Source organism: Dermacentor albipictus, chromosome 4 (assembly GCF_038994185.2).
Source record: "Dermacentor albipictus isolate Rhodes 1998 colony chromosome 4, USDA_Dalb.pri_finalv2, whole genome shotgun sequence".
In the NCBI taxonomy this organism is placed as follows: domain Eukaryota; kingdom Metazoa; phylum Arthropoda; class Arachnida; order Ixodida; family Ixodidae; genus Dermacentor; species Dermacentor albipictus.
The window spans coordinates 116,540,585-116,562,010 of NC_091824.1; the positions used below are offsets into that span (position 1 = coordinate 116,540,585).

The 21,426-nt window shown below is 41.7% G+C and overlaps 1 protein-coding gene across 1 annotated transcript in view; it reads right to left on the reverse strand.

Annotated features, from left to right (window-relative positions):
• Positions 1-21,426, reverse strand: part of XRCC1 (DNA repair protein XRCC1) — a 100,255-nt gene that overhangs the window by 77,058 nt on the left and 1,771 nt on the right. Inside the window, exons 3-6 of the mRNA XM_065447608.1 lie at positions 12,553-12,711; positions 7,432-7,491; positions 5,237-5,363; positions 4,966-5,057 (exon numbers count right to left, since the gene is read on the reverse strand). Coding sequence (XP_065303680.1) covers positions 4,966-5,057; positions 5,237-5,363; positions 7,432-7,491; positions 12,553-12,711 — 438 coding nt within the window. The remainder of the gene's footprint in view (positions 1-4,965; positions 5,058-5,236; positions 5,364-7,431; positions 7,492-12,552; positions 12,712-21,426) is intronic.

A 21,426-nucleotide genomic window follows, 5' to 3' on the forward strand; every position in this document is an offset into this window, starting at 1 on the left:
AAGATATTTAGCAATTGGTTCAGACAATGTGGTGAAGTTAAGTTGTATTATCATTTTCAGGCAGAACGACAACAAATTTTTCAGCACATAAGTTATAAGTGGTTCAAGCCACAAGAACAAAATACATACAGCCTACGCTCGTAACAACAGGCCTGCGTACAAGAGACTTTCGGATATAACGGACCATTTTTCAACCCTTGTTTGGTCTGCCTATGTTATTAATGCAATGAAGTTCGCTTTTAACGGACCACGCAACAACGGGCTATCAGCTACAGCGGACGAAATTATAGGCAATTTTTGTCAAAATCAGGCATATAAAACGAACTTCTGCCATGTCAATATGGGCTGGCAACTGGCCTGCGAGGGTTAGCCAACGATCGCACCTCATTATCTTGCACACGAGGGAAGGAGGAAAGTGAGGTGGAAGCACACCATCCTTCGCACTCAAGGCACGGGAGGGAGGCAAGGGAAAGAGGGGGGTTCTACTCCAGTGGCTGCTGTTATCGGCATGGCCATGCGGGCACTGTATCTTGAAAGCGATCTGCAATGTGGACGAAGTGTGCCCAGTGTCGGTAGCTTCATATGTGCTGCGCTTTCGACACTTAGTTCACGTTGGAGCGAAAGACAACATGAAGGTCAATTCACTTGCTGCTGCTGCCGCGCTTATCTTAATTTGCTATCGCAATCGATACTTTGCCTTTCGGGTGAAACTGCGACTTTTTTTTTTTCTTTGCTTCGGACGTTCATCACTTACTCTTTGCAATAAAGTTGTTAGACAATGCGATGAAAGTTTCGGAAATGAGGCACCTCAGATATTATGGACTTCGAATAAAACGTACATTTTTTATCGAATTATCAGGGTCTGTTGTAACGAGAGTCAACTGTATGCAGTGAAACGTTGTGAATACTTACCTGGTGAGAACTTCGCATAACTAAATGCAAAATGAACTACAAATTTATGTGTTTGTACATACACTGTCGCCAACAAAAAAAGAAATATGACACCACAGTAAAACTTACTTAAATCCGTAGTGATAGACTTTTTTCTTTTTTTCTCCAAGAATGGTGAAAAAAGTCAAACAATTCTGACTCCTTCACATGACGGTGCAATAGATGACAGGCAATACCAAACAGCATTTTGAAACTCTGGTAGGGGAGCACAGCAGCAGAGCAAACGATGTATGGAATCATCGAACTTTCCCCAATGCATGTTTGCATGTTTGTACTACGATCTACTGAGTGAGAACCAGTATCACTTCTTTACAGCACCACCGATTCTCATTTGTGTAGAATGCATCGCCTACTAAGCACATGCTGTCTTTTTGACAGGACTCTTGCTGTACACATGCACACGAACATCTGTCTTATTATACCTGCGCCACTCCTGGCTTCGCATGATTGCAGCATCTAGCTTGCCAAGCCTGTGGGCAATATAGATTGGTGTCGCATTTGCATTATTAAAAACATACAGTACACTTCCAACGCCACTACTCACTACGCCATACGCTCTGCTGAGCTCATAAGTGAAGGTGCTTGTTCTGACAAGGTTGATGGCGACAGGCCACACTGGCGCACCCATCGGTGGCTATGTTCTTTCCTGAGGTTCTCAATGCACTTCCCATGAATTACTTTTTCTTATCCACCATACAGACATCATTGAACCCACAACAAAGCCGCAATCATTTGTGGATTGGTTTTCGCACTTTCCAAAAAGGCAGACGATCTCCTGTAGCACAGCACGGCATCAACCATATCTCAAGTTGTAACAGCACAGTTAGCTTCTATGTGACAAAAAGTGATCAAGATATGCGCTAACCAATACGAATACGACGAGCCACTACAGCTTGAGTAGCCGGTCTATACATTAGGCACTATGGAAACTGGTTCGGGGATATGTCAAAATGATTTAACCTTTAGAATGTTATAAGCGGGTACATGTTGACGAAGTTTCACTGGAGCAACATTTCACATGATTTCTAGTTTGGTCTGCGAGACACAGAATACTGTTCCTGCAACATTTTTCACGAAAAATGTAAACCAATAGGAGAAGGCCATGACATTCTGTGTTAAAAACATTAAATGCATAAACAGGATGCCAAATTCTCTCTCTCTCTCTCCCGTGGACATATTAAGTACATCAGGCATGAAAACTTGTCATCAAACCTACCACTTTACAGCCCAGCTTCAACAGAACATGAACTGTATTTTAGATGGTCATACCATACTAAATGCCACTGGTCAGCCAATGTACACAAGATTAATTTTTTTTTTTCTTAATTCAGCTGGTTCCATAACTCACACGGATTCATAACATTTATAAATCCATAATTTTCCTATTTAAATGAGACATCTTGATGCGATTCATGGCAGCTTTTTTTTTTTTCTTCCTCTGGCAAATCTTATTATCTAAATGAATTAAATTTTGGGGTTTAACATTGTCCCGAAACTGTAAAGTGGATTATGAGGGATGCATGCGGTGCATGACTGCAGCGTAGTTGCAGCAATGCTCTGGATTATTTTGAGCCCCTGCAGTTCTTTAGCGTGAACCTAAAGCATGACGCACAAGCATCCTTTTTTCTTTTTTTTACCATTCTGCCCCCATCGGAGTGCCGAGTGCAGCTGCAGCAGCCAGGAATGAAATTTGCGACCTCGCGCTCGGCAGTGCAATGCTGCAGTCACTGAGCCACCACTGCAAGTCATCCCATCATTTGCAATGAAAAGCAATGCTTTACCAGCCCCCGATCCAGCATGACCAAAACAATGTCAGACAATAAAAGAATTTCTTCGTTTGTTTTCTGGTTCTGATAGCTGCACTAACGCAACGTTCGGGGCTTATCTTGTCGCACAACAATGATCGCCATACACCTTTCTTCATTTCCTTTCTTGAAAACCGTGTGCTCACTATTTTCCAGTCATGAATGCTACGTCATGCTCATTACGCACATGCTGTTTGTGACCTGAAAGTACCAGGCGTGTAGTGTTAAAGGGACACTAAAGGCAAATATTAAGTCAAGCTGAAGTGATAGATTAGTCCTCAAGAATCTCAAAGACTTCAATATTATCATGAACAGAGCCTTAATTATCGAGAAATTGAGGTAAATGCAACACATGATTAGAACCTCCCCCAGGGCATTCAGGTGGTACTTGCCCGAAGACGAAAGCACTCCTCAGTGCAATTCTGTAACTAGTACTCAACCAATCGTTGCACAACACATCGTTGTATTGTATTACTATGAGACGAAATAAAATGCTATTTTTTATTTCACTTTTAGAAAAACAAACTCACTGAAGTAACCCTGACAACAACGCAGGCGGTCGAAAGGTTTCATTTTCGCACGGCACGCTTTCGCGTTTCAATAGTTATCGCGTTGCGCTGCGCTGGATTTGTTGGCTCGCGAAACTCGCACAAACTGCGAGCATCAGAGAATGCAACTTCCATGCGATGTCGCAGGATGCCCAAACGGTCTACCCCACTTGACCAAAGAGCAGCTGCAGCGGCGAATCCACCACTCTGTCTAGGCTCGGTACCGCCGTCTGTAGGGCGCTGCTTTACTCACCGACGGCAGCAAGCGGTGCTGATGGCATAAGCAACGTCACCACTCCCCCCAGTTGGGTGGCAGGAGATTTAAATTGTGATAAAGGTATACGGACCCTTCAGATGCAATTTTCTCGTAAACTAAGTATTTTCTTGGCACAAAACAAGGGTTGCGAGGTTTCTGGAATGGTATTTAAACAATTCATGTCGAATTAGTATTTGCCTTTAGTGTCCCTTTAAAGAAAGGAAAGGCACACAAAATAGATGACGATTATTGTTGTGGAACAAGATAAGCCCCAAAGGATGTAAACTTTTTTAAGAGTGCAGGAAGACTGTTTATGCAACACATATGCTTCAGTGATTCAGGAGCTATGGCATACTATGGATGACTATAGGATAGTGCCTCAATATGGGGCCATATACTGATGGACATAGAACATAAAAATCTAGTCGGGCATGCATAGCAAAAAAAATCATCATCATCATCATCAGCCTGGTTACGCCCACTGCAGGGCAAAGGCCTCTCCCATACTTCTCCAACAATCCCGGTCATGTACTAATTGTGGCCATGCTGTCCCTGCAAACTTCTTAATCTCATCCGCCCACCTAATTTTCTGCCGCCCCCTGCTACGCTTCCCTTCCCTTGGGATCCAGTCCATAACCCTTAATGACCATCGGTTATCCTCCCTCCTCATTACATGTCTTGCCCATGCCCATTTCTTTTTCTTGATTTCAACTAAGATGTCATTAACTCGCGTTTGTTGCCTCACCCACTCTGCTCTTTTCTTATCCCTTAACATTACACCTATCATTCTTCTTTCCATAGCTCGTTGCGTCGTCCTCAATTTGAGTAGTACCCTTTTCGTAAGCCTCCAGGTTTCTGCCCTGTAGGTGAGTACTGGTAAGACGCAGCTATTATACACTTTCCTCTTGAGGGATAATGGCAACCTGCTGTTCATGATCTGAGAATGCCTGCCAAATGCACCCCAGCCCATTCTTATTCTGATTATTTCTGTCTCATGATCCGGATCTGCCGTCACTACCTGCCCTAAGTAGATGTATTCCCTTATTACTTCCAGTGCCTCGCTGCCTATTGTAAATTGCTGTTCTCTTCCGAGACTGTTAAACATTACTTTAGTTTTCTGCATATTAATTTTTACACCCACTCTTCTGCTTTGCCTCTCCAGGTCAGTGAGCATGCATTGCAAATGGTCCCCTGAGTTACTAAGCAAGGCAATATCATCAGCGAATCGCAAGTTACTAAGGTATTCTCCATTAACTTTTATCCCCAATTCTTCCCAATCCAGGTCTCTGAATACCTCCTGTAAACACGCTGTAAAAAAATATGTACCTTCTATTACCTTTTGCCACACCTTGCGTGCACCAGAACAGCCACTTACGTATAATCTCTAAAAGATATAAAGGCTTACGCTGCTGGCAGGCTTTGATGGCTTCAAAGTTTTCTCTTCTGCTGTTCGAAGTGCTGTAGATGCATAGGAGGCAGCCTTTATCGCAGCAGGGCCTGTACAAGTCAAGCATTCAATAAGTGGAACAGACAAGAAACGTTTTCCTTTTATGCACAGCCAACATATTATGAACACTGCAGGTCTGATTCAAAAAGTAAAACCTCAAGGCTGTGTGCGTGAGCCATGAAGGCACATAATACTGAAATAATAAATTTTTTGTCAAGGCAGGACTTACTGGTTGAGGAATCAACAGATGCTTTTTCTTTTCTTTTGGCAAACCATGCGCCAACCGCAAGATCGGTTTCATCTTCTTCCTCTTTTAACTGGAAATTCCCAAAGGAAGCTTTTGGTGAAGGCTCGGCCTGAAAGGCAATACAGCTTCTTCAATGGTGGCACTTCAGTTTCCAGACTAAGCTATCGTATCAAAGTATATCAAAGTAAGTTGCACGAAAGTGAGTGCATTGAAAGCCCCTCTTTTTCAAATAGTGATTAAACAACATGCCATGTCAAAAAAGTGATGAAATGAACTAGTGTTTTGGCTCTAGTCGTGTCTCGGTATCAGCATGTCTTTGTTTCCACTTCAACACTGTGACTACCAACTAGCCCAGCTGTTCACCCTTCTGCTCTTATGTGAGTCTCGTTGCTTCCATCATACAGGATCTGAAACAACCTTTCATTTTTTTAGCAACCTTCATAGTTATGTGACCTCAAAATGTTGACTTAAGCTGTAAGATCTCAAGCGCTCTATGGAACAAAGGACAACAACATACAGTAGTGCAGACAAACAAAAAATTCACTGACGATTACAATACGCCCTAATGCGAAATGTGAGCCCCGCTCTATATGTGTTTTCATTTCACGATTTATTGGCTGGCACAGACAACCTATCTCGTGCAGCATGTTGCAAATGGAGCGAAGCATTGCAAATGAAGCGAAGTGTTGCAAACGGAACGAAGCGTTGCAAGAGAAGTAACGCTCAAGCACAACGATAGAAGCGAGCAGAGTCAGCGATTGTCGAAAAATCTGATCTACATGTCAAGCGCATCGGCTTTTGTACAGGACTCATCGAATCACTGGTTCCTGCGTGGCTTCCAGGAAGTACTACACAATCAATGGCAAAAAGCTTTGGTAACAACAGCCAACGGACAGAACTATCGATAACATTCGAGAAACTTCTGATACATGCAGGCACATCATGCATCGAGGGATACCGTTTAACATTCGTTAATTAATGAAAAGCAGTGACTAAAGAAAGATAAAGTGAACAGACTGTGTGCAGTGCTCTGGCGCCATCTCGTTACAACTGTCGCGGAACATGTAGTGCACAGCGACTATGCAGCACAACACTTTTCTCTTTCATCCTTCCCCATTGTGCTCGTTCACTCGTTTATGCCACCACCACCGATACTCACCGCAGGAACAGGCCATTAAGAGCTGCACTCTGAAAGGCATTTATTGCACCTTGTAACACAAAAATGCCAGCTAGCCAAACTACACACTAGAAAAGAAACACGCGGAGGAATTGAGGGGCTTCGACTCGCAGCACAAGAATACCAAGCAAATATGTTCAGGCATTCCCAGATATTAACACCTAAGTTGATCAGGAACCTCCATTGGTCGATCCCATGGAGTGCACCTACAAGTGCATAGCTGGTCTGCTCATAACACTATTTGAAAGCCAAAGAGCGCCAACAAGCGCACAGTCAGACTGTGCACGACTTTGTCTCGCAGACAAAGAAGGAAAAGCTAGTTCCTCTCTTCGACTGCGGGATAGCGTCAGCACAGATTGTCTGAATACATTGAATACATCGCCAAAATATGATCATAATCTCACGGGCGATGAATCCCAATGAACCATTTTTTCAGGTGGGCCTCGATCTTTTAGGGCCTTTCCCCATATCAACCACTGGTAATAGATGGGTTGCAGTTGCTACTGACTACACAATGCGGTACGCTGTGACAAAAGCGCTTCCCACCAGCTGTGCTACTGATGTAGCTTATTTCATTCTTTACGATGTATATCCATTGTACAGTGGCCTCGCTTCAACGACAAGCTACACTGATCCTTGTGCAAAAATTTTGGAACAAGGTATTCTCAGTTTACCTGAATGTGCTCAAATGTAGGTGTTTCTAGGGAAGCTTCTTGTCCTGAGAATCACCAAGCAGCATTACTAATGCATAGTGTCTTCTTCAGTTGGGAGGAGGTGCTATGTTCTGCTCAGTAAAGACAAAGAAGAGCTCAGTGTCAAGGACCATAAGAGAATGTGAGATTAAACCTCTTCAGAGGCAGACTAATTGGACTAACTAGCTAACACCAGTAAAAAAAATGGATGAAATGTTTAATTCTGGACAATCCCTTCCTTAGCGTTTGTTCCTGTTTCAAGCTCAAATGATGTCTTGTTTGAAAGAAATGACCAAGCTTGAACCAACCTTTGAAGTCATTTCTTCAGGTGAGTGCAGTTTGATGAAGGCAAGGCCATACTGGATACTCTGCAAGTAAAGACAAAGTAGAAGAACATGGTAAACGTTGCCAGTAATTGACACATGGGCCGATATAATGTAGCAATTTCTTCGGCTTGATTCTAAGCCATGCGTATCATCTGTTATTCACAGTCCACTGATCACACTGATAGCGGGCATGGAGCACCGCTCTGACCGCTGATGCACCACAACAAGGAATGGCAAGGAAATAGAACCGTTACATTATCCCAGCCATGGACACATCAGTTGGAAATCGTGAAAGGTGTAAAACTATGCTGAAAGTAAAACAACATTACAAGTTCCACAAGAACCTCGCAACTACCATCTCAATCAAGTCATCACAGGCATAGCAGATGCCGTAAACATCCATTTGGAAACAGTACCACTGTGCTACAACCACTTTTTTTGTTTACAGCTAATTTTGTACACATTTACATCGCCATCTTCTCCTTCATTCCCAGTGCAGGATGTGAATCTCTCCCAGAAATCTGCAGTTAACCCTGTCCTGTGTCAGCCAATTATTCCCTCCTATGCCTGCAAATTTTATAATTTTATCAATCCAGTTTATACTTGCCACCCTCAACTGAATTTCCCTCCTTCTCCCTCTTTTATCTCTATCAAAGCACCGATTATCTGTTTTATGCACTGTGCAACCTGCCCAACTCCATTTCTCCTTCTTAATCATAACTACATTATCAGCTACTCACTTTTTTCTGTCTAATCCACAGTGCTGCCTTCCTATCTCGTAAAGTTATACATATTAGTTTCAGCTCCAATGATCCTTGCAGGGTTGTTTACATCATTTCACGTTTATTTGTTTCCTTCTCATGTTTGAGCCTCATAGGTTAGCAATGGCAGAATGCACTGATTATCACAGATAGTGCAATAAAAATAATAACAAAAGAGCAACCTGCAACATAAAAGAAGGCGCTTTCTTTCAACAAGTTAGTGTTCTTATGTGACAGAACATTCACCATAATTTTGCTTTCTTCTCCCAACCGTCAATCAGTGTCATTGCATTTGAGAACTGTACCTTAATAAATGACAATATAAATGACAATATGGCAATTCTATAACTTGCACACAACTCTCTTCAATCTCACCACAAGAATGATATGTGCACAATGATTTCTACGAGCCACACCTTTAGTGACAGGAGTCTTCTTTCATGGTAGCACAGTGGACTAAAATTCAACATAATACCAGTAGTTTATTGGTTTATTATATTGATTTCTGACTGTCTAATTACTTCAAGCAGAAACTTGCATCACACATGGACCACCACACAAGAGGCCTAAGGCACCATTGAGTTGAACAGTTAAATGCTGTAGAGACACATATTATATGATGAAAAAGAAGGCATGTAAAATTTTGAGCTGCAAAGCTAAACAAGCAAGATTGGGGAGTCATTAGAAGCAATGCTGACAAACTGTTTCAGCAAAACGATTCCACTAGCAAACACTTAATCACAAAAAGGCAAAGGCAGCTACAACTGCAAAGAAATAATACTTCAAAAGTGAAGAACTTAGATAGGACCAACAGACAGTAGCTTAGCAGTACTGTAGCTGTGCTTGTTCGTGCATATTCAGTAAATACATAGGAGCACAATCTGGAGCACGGATGAAGAAAGAGGACTAGACGAGCGCTGTGCTGTCAACAAGATTTACTTATTTATAGGCAGCAGTGAAATGTACTTTCTCAATTCCTGTCTTTAAGCACATGTCGATTTTAGTGGACTCGTTGCACAAGAGTAAAGATGCATCTACATAAGCGGCCATCAACAAATACATCTTGTTGACAGTACAGTGCTCAACCCGTCCTCTTTCTTCGTCCGTGTCCCAGGTTGCACTCATATATATTTAGACAGTAAATAGGTGCCACTTTTAGAAGTGTACCTTCAAGTGCAAAGCAAAAGACTGGAAAAGAATTATGAAGAAAGACTAAATAGCCACAGTTCTAAAATGTTAAGCTGGCTATTGGTGTCATTGCTTTGTACTTGAAACGAAACTGCTTGCAATATTTTACATGCAATCAAACCTCAATATAATGAACTTCAATATAATAAAATTCTTTATATCAAGAAGTATTTAACTCTCTATAGCATCTGGTCAAAGGAACACCATGTATTTTTAACCTCAATACAACTAAGTGTGTTTATACACGATTTCAATATAATGCAATTTCACTGCCGTCACAACTGAATACCAAGACAATAAATGGAAACAGCATGAACGCAGATGATCAAACAGTTGAATTACATGTGGTTGCTTGTGAATATGTTTGTCAAATCATGCGCCGTGCTACAGAGAGCCACCACCGAAGCGAAGCAGCATCTCTGCCTGTAGCAGGGAATTTAACAAATCATGGACACTGAAATCTTGCAATTTGCACTGCCTGGTTCTGCACTGACTGTGGTGTCGATGCAGCATATTGCGCATCAATGCATCTGCAACACATATACAGTAAAACATCGGTGACACGCACTGTTACATATCGAAAGATCTGTTAAGTGGACATTTTCTTCCAGCCGTCGTGTAAACCCACGTGTTTTTCACCTTTCATTTCGAAAAGTTTTTGCACCGGACTCTGGATATCTCGACTTCAAAAATACCAGGGAAAAGGCAACAGGGCAGCGTTGACAGCGTCACTTGCGCTCACTTTTCACCCAGTGGCAAGTCACTAGTCCAGCCAGGCGCTGCGCCGGGCCACACTCCCTGCTCATCTTTAGCACCTTCTATATATCCATCACTGCCATGCGCACTTGCTCGGCTGGTCGCTGCCACTTTGTTGACACCTCACGTGGCAGTGGTGAGCTGGGATTTGAAGTCTCTATTTTTTTTTTCCCCGCTCTCATTTAGGAATCTGTCCCGGATGCATCAATATGGTCACAGCATACCAATTGTGACCTGGGGCAAGATGATCGGCACTTTTCAACAGGCGCAATCAGCCCACACGTTGCACTCAAATGAAGCCAGCGTGCAAGCCCATGGTGTTTCAGTAAGATCTAGGCTTGATAAGCACGCTCGTTTCATGCTCGTGCAACGCTGAGTCATAAATGCCACATCATTCACAGGCATCTGCTAAAGGCTTCACCTTTTGCACTTCTGCGGTTCAGCTTCGGTGCTAGAAGTGAAGTCGTCCAGAATTTGTTGCAATGCAGAAAGTAGTGGCGTCAGGTTTTTGGATGTCTGAAACCAGTTATGCTCAGATGACTGGCTTCAAATATTGCGTTAGGATTATAATCATCTTGACCCTGTGCCAAGCATGCTGTCTTGTCCCAAGCCAGAAATATTGTTGCCTGTAGACGCACCGACAGATCTGGTGCCTATGCATGCTAAAGTGACCGAGAATATTACTGTTGGCACTTTAAGCGCTTTATGTGGTCTATGCGTGGCCAGCGGGCATCTATTTTCGTCACTTCGCTTATCTCAAATCTCCGCTTTCTCAAATTTCTTTTTGGTTTTTACAAATTTGAGTTAACAGGGTTTACTGCAGTACTGTATTCGAAGTGTGCTTTGTGCCGGTGCTCAATTCAGCGTTTGTATTGTGGCCAATTATACCTGCCTCACTTTACAATAACATCGATAAGCATAAGTATTGGCATAGCACTAAGCTACTAGACACAGGACCCTCTTGCCGCGATACGGTAGGATCCTATCGCACCGCTAGTGCTAGTATAGGCTGTGGGTATGAGGGAAAGTCTGCAAGGGTGAGCTGAGGAGGATGGTGGCATGATGCCGTGATGCGTGCCATCCTCCCGTGTGTGCAAGGGAGAGGGTAGGCTGAGTGCATGTGCAGCTCGCACGCCCCATGTTGGAGGCATAACCTGCAGCAGGTGCAAAATTTGCATGAGCCAAGATGACTGACAGCGTCATCCCACTGCAGATGACACTATCAGCAGCAACAGCAGAGTGGAACCGAAAACTTCACAGGCTTCACGTTGTGCCGCCACTGTAAAGATATCATCGACACAGCGTGAAACCAGATCTTTGGTTGCCAACTCTCAAACTGAATAGAATTCATTTTTTCCAATTGCGCGATAATTTGGAAAATTTTACAGCCCCTTTCATGCAATAAAAATATGTTAGAGACTGTATTTATTTGCCTAAAAGGTCCAATTTCAATATAACAAAATTTTGATATTGTTACGGGGATGTTGGGAGTATAGAAAGACTGTATTTACAATACTTTATATATACAAGATGAGTCAGAGTAGTTAAGATGGCTGACCACCAACAACACGCAGCAGCCAGCGTCTCGCGATCTTCTTCCTCTCTCTTCTTTCATCCTTCCATAACAATATGACGAAGTAAAGTGCCGATTTTACCAACTTTGCTATATCGAGGTTCAACTGCATATAGGGAATCTCTTTGGCATAACAAAATTTTTTAACAATTCCCTGTGGCATGTAGCCGGATTAAGCTGGAGCTGCTGGAGCTGGACTAGTAAGACATTATTTACTGAGAAACCAAAGTGCATAAAGCACTAATTAGCAAAATTGCAATAACTAACTTTCAAATCAGTTACATTACAGCACATATTACAATTGACAAGTTGTAGTTGGTGAGTTCGCACGCCCTATTTTCTTTGAATGAATACAGAGGCAGAAACTAGTTTTGAGATGTGATTTCTCATAATGTGCAACGAAATATCTTTTTAAGCATCAATGTATAAAAAAAAAATGTGTTAAAAATGTAAGTAGCACAACAGCGCATTTTTAGTGGAAGTTTGGCGGCACTTATCTGAAAACTGGTGCTAGTTTCAAAATTTGTTCCAAGTGGATATGCTTTGAGAACTTGCCGGCTTCAATTCATAAATTGCAGTACATGCCCTAAGGTTTAAAAGCGGACTAGTAAATGTTTTTAATTAGTCAGTTATGCATTTTGATTTCTTGTTCAAGCAATTGTCTGCTTCTTCAAGTAAGCAAGCTCAATAAGCAGATATGTGCTTTATGCCATAGGCAATATTAAAAAACTCAGTCAATAATTAATGAAGGACACCTGGTACATATGAAAGCTGCCGATTACCAGGAAAAAGCAATAAAGCACAATGAAATGCATCAAAGCATACCTTATTAAAGGGTTGTGTGCACACAATTTTAACACGGTCCCACTTCTCTTTAACAAAGGACTGAGACAGTTTTTCAGCCCCAAACATGCGGACACGGTTTAGGTTTGTCCCTTGACGAGCGTCCATTGGCGTCATGAATGATGATGCCACAAGAATGACCTGTGCAGAAAGAACAAAGGATATTCAATAGGCATTCAATGTTAGTTTGTATCACTTCACTTTCAAACTAGAAGTGATGCTTCATCTCTAATTACACCAGGCTCATTTATGGCTACAGTATGATAATACAATGGCACCATTAATAAAGATTCATTACTGCATTGCCTTGTTATCACTGACATCATTGGTAGTCACTTTTGGCTTATTCTGTCAGGTTGACCACAGTGCGTAGAAGCAGTACACTCATCTCAGAATAAAACAGTTAGTGATCAGAGTCTCTGTGCGTAAATTCGTTGCTCCTCTGCGTTGTTCTTGTCCTGTTGCAGTATTTTACATAAGCATGCAATTTAATAAGCATTCACACACACAGTGGCAATTATTACAAAAGTGACCATTATTAAGGCACAAAAATGAACCTTCAGAACATCTTTAATGAACCTTCTGTTTCAGTAATGATGATGATGATGAAAAATGTTTATTTGCTCTATTTTGCAGTGATTTTTGCGTCTGTTTCAGTAAGTCGCACCTAGGCAATACAATTGGTGGTGTACAAAACATTGCTTCCATTACATGTTTCCGGCTCCTTCAATCATTGTTGGCATATGCAGCTTGCAATATCCTAGCCTTCGAGATTAGTTTCTGTTATCCTGAGGGAACTGTCGCTGAGATGTGGTTATGACACAATCTATGGTCCAAACTAGTACATCTTAATCTGAAATTGCTCAGTTTGGTGCCACTGTGGCCTAAGCAGAAAATAACAATTGTAATAACCTAGTAATGTCCAGCATATCATATATGGGGTCGTTTGTTTTGAAGTAAAATCCGATAGCTCACAATTTCCACACCCGAAACTAGTTCTACAATAATCAGATTAAAGCTGGGTTTTCCTAGCCCAGTTTCTCTATGTAGTTTCACTATTTTGTAAAGGGCAAGGATAAATACAGGCGTTGCAAAACCAATGTGTTGCAAAACCAATGAACATTGCTCACCTTGCATGAGCAAGTGGCTAAAATATATGCTATTATTCATATTATTCAGTTATAATCTATGCTTTATTTCACAAGCACTCAAGCAGAAACTGGGATATATATGTTCAGAGCCTGCCAGCCTTGAGTGAATGAAAGCTTGTTGCTCATTTATTAGCCACTTTTACACTAACAATTACACATCACATCACCCGCACGTCACACACATGAAAACAGCATTAATGTGCTAGGAAGCAAACGCAGTGTTGACTTTGCTCTGCATTAGGTGTGATGCTGAAAGAATGTCTTCTCAACTAAGGTACATTCATAGAAGGGCGCAAGATTGGCTAGTTGGCATTCCATTAATTTTTTGAATTGAATTATAAGGTTTTACGCGTCAAAACCATGATTTGACCATGAGGCATGCCATAGTGAGGGACTACAGAATAATTTTGACCAGCAGGGGACCTTTAACATGCCCCCAATGCATGAGACATGGGCATTTTTGCATTTTGCCCCCATTGAAATGTGGCCGCCGTGGCCAGGATTTGATCCTGCAGTCTCGTGCTTAGCAGCGCCACACCATAGCCGCGAAGCCACCGCGGCAGGTATTATTTTGTTGCAAAGACATGTAGCGCAAAGCAGCACAACAGGATAACAACAGACAAGGGTGAAAGGCCGGACAGGTCTAGGATGGACATCAAAATGCACATGACAATGTACATAAACAAGGGCTGGTGAGATAAGGAAAAGCATCACACCTATTGAGAAGCATGATCATGTCCACTGCTATTGGTGCTTTTCCTATCTCTAGTAAAAAAAAATTGCAGAGAACCAGTAAACAAAGGGTCATCGAGAATGTTTCTATTTGCTGTTTTTATGTAGCTTCTTATAAAAATGCAGATGATGCCTGCCAGCAAGAATTTCGATAGAGGTGTTCGTCACATAACCTGTGACCAGCTCTCTTTGCGATTATATTGTCACCAATTTTATAGCGATAGAATTTAGTTTAATCAGACAGCATGAACAATGTGAATAATGGTGTATGTTCCGGAATGTTTGCAGGCTCAAGCGATTATGCTGGAATGTACAATCAGTCAAGTATAAATAGCTGAAAAACTGGAATGATAAACAATGTGTACGAATATATACATTCCTGCGATTGATTTCGCTCTTAAATGTAATGTTTCTGTCCAAAAGAATGACACTGCCTGTGTTAATCATTTGTGACCGTTATCAGTGGAATACCGAAATAAGCCCAATTTCTTCCCAGCTTTCTTTTTTAAGTGTAACACACAATTTTGATTTCCCAGTTTGTAAAAAACATAAAACCCAAAAAAGAAAGACTTTAATCATATACGCTAGTATAAGCGTAATGCCTCAATATGCCGATTGAAGCGCACGAAACTTAGCAAAGGCCTATAGCGTTTTCGGTTTTTTTGTTATGCTGGAGTTAAGATTTAGTTTTGGATAGCTTGACAAAGCAATTACTAATTAACAATTATACTACAGTGAAAGCTCGTTAATTCGAACTTCAATAATTCGAATTTATGGATAATTCGAACTGTACGATTTGGTCCGGCCAAGCTCCACAGAAGTCTATGTATAAAAAAGTCCGTTAATTCGAACGCGAGAAGGTTCCCTCACGGATAATTCGAACTACGCTCGCCTGGCACACGGCCAGAGAAACGCGCCTACTGCCTACACACAAGGTTGTATTGCCTCCTATACGGAGAGAACGGCGAGAGAAGGCAAAATCGCAAAAAAATCTAACCGACGCGGGGTCAGCCAGAAGGCAGCGGCGGCTGCCGCCTCTCCGTTCTACGTAACCTCCGAGGCTTCTTGCCCGTTGCGAATCTCGGAGGCTTTGCAAATCTTGTACAGCTGCTAATGCTGTGCGCAGATGGTACGGCAAACGCCAAAACACAGCGAATCAAGTACGTCGCAGCTGCGCTTGCAATCAAGAACCAACGAATCAGGGCCTTCGCCACCTTCACATGTTCGGCGTCTTTGTCTCTGCAGTCTTCATCGGTTGTGTACCTCTGTTTTCAGCATAGGAGGTATCGGCCGTCGCGATTCATTGTGATGGTGTTAAGCCTCGGCTAACGTTCGTTTCGGTGGACATCGGTGGTGTGGCACAGTCGGACCCAGAGCTTCGACTTGAAGATGGCGTGTGCCCACGGCACACGCCATCACTTTCTGACACGCCACATTTCTGACATTCCCTACTGCTTCCAAATCGCAGTGTACTGTTGCTCTCCTTCACTTTCGTTAGTTCGAACTTTCGTTAATTCGAACTGAAACGGCTTCCCCTTGCGGTTCGAATTAACGAGCTTTTACTGTAATTATGTCTTAACTCAAATAAAATTTCATTGTTATTATGTTTCATTGTTTTATTGTTATTATGCTTGGACATTACAGGGTTAACAATATCCATAGGTGCAATGAGCCATGTTTGTCAAGCCATTTTTGTTACAGTCGACCAACACTAATTCGACCACCTGCATACTTTTCTTTAATTATTGAACAAAATATGGCCCAAACAAAATTACATGACTTTCTATACAGGCAAAACAATTTTTATAAAGTACCACTAGAGCAAGTGCCTGGCTACCACCAGGTTCTATGGTAAGAGGAACTGCATGAATTGTTATTTCCTCTAGATCATGAAAATAACAGAAGGGACTGAGAAAGGAGAAGAGTTAGCCTGCCATGCAGGTATATCAGAGCAACAAGCTAGCAACCTCACGGCGGCACGCATCAACATAATAACCTGAATGTAAAAACATGGGCACATTTTGAGTATTTATGCCTCACAAATGTCATCGCACATTGTGGCCGCAGGTTAACGTCACACTCCACCACCCAATCACGGACAGACCAAGTTCCACGATGACATTTTACGGCTATAAAAGCCGTCCCCGGCAGTTCCCTTCTTCAGTGGGTGAGGCAACGGCGGCGTGGGCACCATGTTGATCCGCTGCCTGTTTATCACGCAGGTGATACCTTGCCAATTCTCAGTGCATCCGTTCTGAAGACCGATGTATGCTGCTGTTCCCTCACCCACATGACTGCTACCATGGCATTGTCTACGTTTCTTTGTATTCGGCTCTGTTAAATGCTGCCCACAGACTTTTTCTTGCGCAGAGATGTGGAAGTTAACCCTGGTCCCAACGCTCGTTCTCAGCGCGATTCTGCCTCCCAAACCCGGTTGACAGATGTTAACAACCCGAGGTAGCAGAAATGCTATCTGAACTCCTAAATTGCCAAAAGAAACTGGATCTGGACATTGCTAAAACCAAAATGCTTAAATCATCTGTCAATATGCGGCTTGAGACTTTGGAAGCTCATGTATCTTCTCTGGGGTCACCCTTAATGTCTAGTGGTGCGCAGGATTTTAATGACAACCTGCACACTCAAATCCAGCAATTAAAAAACGCTATCTCAACTCTCTCTTGCAGAAACAACAATTTACAAAACAGTACACATAGAGACAACATTACTATACATGGTGTCAGCGAAGGCTCTAACGAGAATTATGAGTAACTATCTTCCAACATTGCTAAGTGGTTCTAGGATGCTCTTAAGATTGCACGTCCGCGTATCAAAAGGTGTCATAGACTCTGCAATAATTTTAGAGGCCGGTCACGTCCCGTTATTATGAAGTTCCTTGATTTTCAAGATAAGGTGCTGGTGCTGAAGAATTGCTATAAACTTAAAAACACTAGCTTTCGTGTTTCAGAAGACTTCTTGCCTCAGGTTCGCAATATTCACAAGAAGCTCTGGGAAGTGTCCTGCTCTCATAGGGATAGTGGCTCATATGTCCAACTTCGATATAATCATGTATTTACTGACAGCGCACGATACGACTGGGATAGCACATCCAATACTCTCGTCAGATCTGCTGGCTCAACTAAACCTGCCGAAACAATTGACCAAATATCCTTGACTTCACGGTACTCGCAATAAACTTCCCATCTTAAAGGTTAATGCAAGAAGCGTTGTCAGCAACTTCTCTAAATTTCTTTCCTTGATCTCCTCTTACTCGCCATATATTATCGGTGTTACTGAGACCTGGTTACATGATGGTGTGCATGATTCTGAAGTAACCCTCCCTGGGTTCAAGTGGTTTGGGGAGACAGAAAATTCGGGAGAGGAGGCAGTGTTGCTCTATTTCTTAAACCTCACCTCCACTTTTCTGTACTCCCTGCCCCGCCTGATACCGAGTCTTTGTGGTGTAAAGTCCAACTTGAAAATATGTCTGACTATAGGGGTCGTTTACCATCTGCCTGGTTCTAATATTGAGTATTTACACAATCTAAGAGAATTTTTGCATAGTTATAATACTTCACACAGCATTATCTGCATGGGTGATTTTAATGCTCCTGGTGTTGATTGGTCTTCAATAAAGGTGAGCGGACATGAAGTAGCTATCAGGCAAGAGTTGGTCCACATTTCATAGTTCTGTGGCCTGCACCAGATCGTTCAGGATTTCACTGGGCAAACTTTAGTCCTTGATCTCATTTTTCTTGCACATCTTTTTTTAATGCCAGTTATGAATGCGATGTTATTGATGGAATATCTAACCACAATGCTGTGTTAATTTCAGTTTCAGGTATCGTCCCTTAATCCCGCTATGTTTACTGCACATTTCCTGACTTTTACCGCGCTGATGATTTGGCAATAACAGATGCCCTGCGCGATTCTTTTCATGAGTTTGAACTAATAAGTGCCACTAGCGATACTAATACCTTGACAAGTTTCTTCAAAAATCTCGTGAGTGTATCAACCTTTTCATTCCTTTAAAAGCAAGGAAAACAAACACTGAAATTCCTTGTATGACTAGGGACTTTTTTAATTTATCATGTCGCGTGGCCAGATTACATCGATCGAAACGTTCTGGCAACTCAACAAAACTCATGCAGTTCCATAACACTAAAAAGGAACTTTGCTCTAAAATGGTTGTGGCAAAACAATTTTATTACAAAGTAACCTTGCCAAAATTGCCAAAATGAAGACTAATCCCCATAAATTTTGGAAAGCTATCCTACCGCCTGGATCATCCTCGGGCATGTTGATAATTACAATATTGCAGTTTCTGATATGCCGATAATAGCTTCTTCTTTTAATACCTACTTCCACTCTGTCTGTTTAACTAACTTTCTAATCCCTTTTTTTTCTATTCTGAACCATACCCTCTAAACGACGATGTATAAATTTCTCCTGAGGGTGTACTTAACTTATTCCTAAACTTAGACACCAAAAAGTCATGTAGTCCTGACGGTATCCTGACTATTTTTCCTGCTCAATACTCTCCTTGGTGCAGCAGATATCTAACAATTATCTTTAGAAAATCTCTCTCAATCGCCACCCTTCCTCCCTCATGGAAACTTGCTTCAATTCTCCCCTTATTTAAGTCAGGTAACGTTCAATTGTTATCTAGCTATAGGCCCATCTCCTTAACAGCACATTCATGTATATTACTCGAACACATTATTTTTTTAAACGTAGTATGAAATTTCTTGAAAATAACAAAATTTTATGCACTTTCCAGCATGGATTTAGACGTGGCCTCAGCACTACAACACAATTGACAGAATTCATTCACAACATCAGCAGCTCTTTAGACATAGGTGACTAGATTGACGCTATTTTTATAGACTTTGCAAAGACCTTTAACGCTGTCTCACACCTTAAACCTATTCAAATGCTGTTCAATATACTAAAAAATGCATCCTTGGTAGGCTGGATATCGTACTTTCTTTCCCAGCACTCACAATATGTACGTTTTAACTCACCCCTGATGCCTACTTCATCAGGAGTTCCCCGAGGCTCAGTACTGGGTCCTCTTTTATCCCTGCTTTATATTATTAATCTCCCCCTACACACTTGAATTAAAATACGCCTTTTTGCAGACGACTGCGTTTTATATGATACAATTAAATCTCCAACTGATCATGTTGTCCTTAACAATTATTTCACTGGCTTCTGTAACTGGTACAAAGCATGGCAAATGAATATCAACTTTTCCAGAACTGTCTCCATGTCCTTTACACAATGCTCATGCCCTTCCTTCTTTGCCTATGCCTTCAATAATATTACTTTAAGTAAGATCTTCGAATTCAAATATTTAGATATCCTACTAACACACGATTTGTCATAGGCAAAACACATTGATTTCTCCTGTAACAAGGCCCTTAAAAGACTAGGTTACTTGCATCATACACTGCATCTTGCTCCTCAAGAAACTAAACTGCTAACATATAAAACCCTCATTCGCCCCATCCTCGAATATGGCAGCGTTGTATGGAATCCATACAGACATGGCGACGTCAAAAAACTAGAATCAGTACAAAAAAAAGGCAGTGCATTTTGTTTGTAGGAGATATGAAAAAGACTTTTCGCCGTCTAGCTCCCTTCCCTTACTTGGTCTCGCTCCTCTTGCAGAGCGTCGCAAATTTGAATGCCTTAAATTCCTTCACATGTTAATCAATTCTCATCTCTCTAGATACATATTTTACTTTTTTCAAACCCTCATCTACGAGGAGTCACCACGCTCTAGATATCTCAACTTTCTTGCCCGCACTGATTAACTTAAATACAGATTTTTTCCATCAACAATTGAAATCTGGAATTCATTACCAGGCAACATCCGTTCACTAACACTGAAATAATTCCCGCAAGTTTGTTTATAAATGTTTGTATGTTTGTTGTTCATCCCACTCCTGCAATAGCCTCATTGAAGCTGTAGTATGTATAAATAAATGAATAAATAAATAAATAAATCACTCTGGCGCCGGAAAGCAGAAATTTTGAGGTAACCAAATTAATGTTGACAAAGAACTGAACAAACTGAATTTTTTAGTCTCGAGCACTAATTCCGGTAAAAGTGCAACAGCGACTTTTTGTTTTTCATTGTCTAAAATTTATCACAATCTTGCTGTTTTTCTTTGGTTTTATATATGATGCCTTTGACAGTAAGTCCAACGCCCAGTGCTTGTATGCTCTACATGTTCTCCAACACCATCCTGCTAGTTCCTTCACAACATGGCTGCCGTACACCAAGTGTCAAGTGATGAGAGGACAAGAAACAGATGTATGCGTTTGGTTCTGCCTTCATTCTACTTCAGCACTGCTAAAAGAAACACAAAAGACTTCACAGTTCATTTACTTGATTATGAAAGTTCAAATTCAGAGTCACTGCACCATATTTTATAGGTTTTAGGCCCATTTAAGCTCACAATTCTCCAATAACCAATGTTGAAAAATAGTTGTTTCTACTTTTTTGCATTTACAATAGCTTTTAATAACTGCCATTTGCGATCTAGGCACTGGTGGTAGGTGCCTGCAAACACAGGTGCTAAGGGTGCTGTGCATTGCCTTCAGCTCAGCTATGTAATGTTGGCTTGGCAAACTAGAATGGAGGTCAACAAGGGCATGCCAGCACAGAAGAGCAAGGCTGGCATTTTTTAGTTCTACTGAATACGAGATGCTGCAATGCACTCGGATCGCAAGCCTGCCCATGTACGAATACTGGCCTGGGTGCATAATAAAAGGTGGAATCGAGACTCATGCATGCATCATTTTGTGCCACCAGCCCAGGTCGTGATAATGTGGTTTGAAGTTCACCTTCCAGCACACTGATTTGTGGCACCGTCTAAATTCTGAACTGTGTACCGCACAGCAGAGAGGAATCTGACGGACGTCTAAGCCAAGTTCCGATGAAAAGACTGGTGCCACAATTACCTTA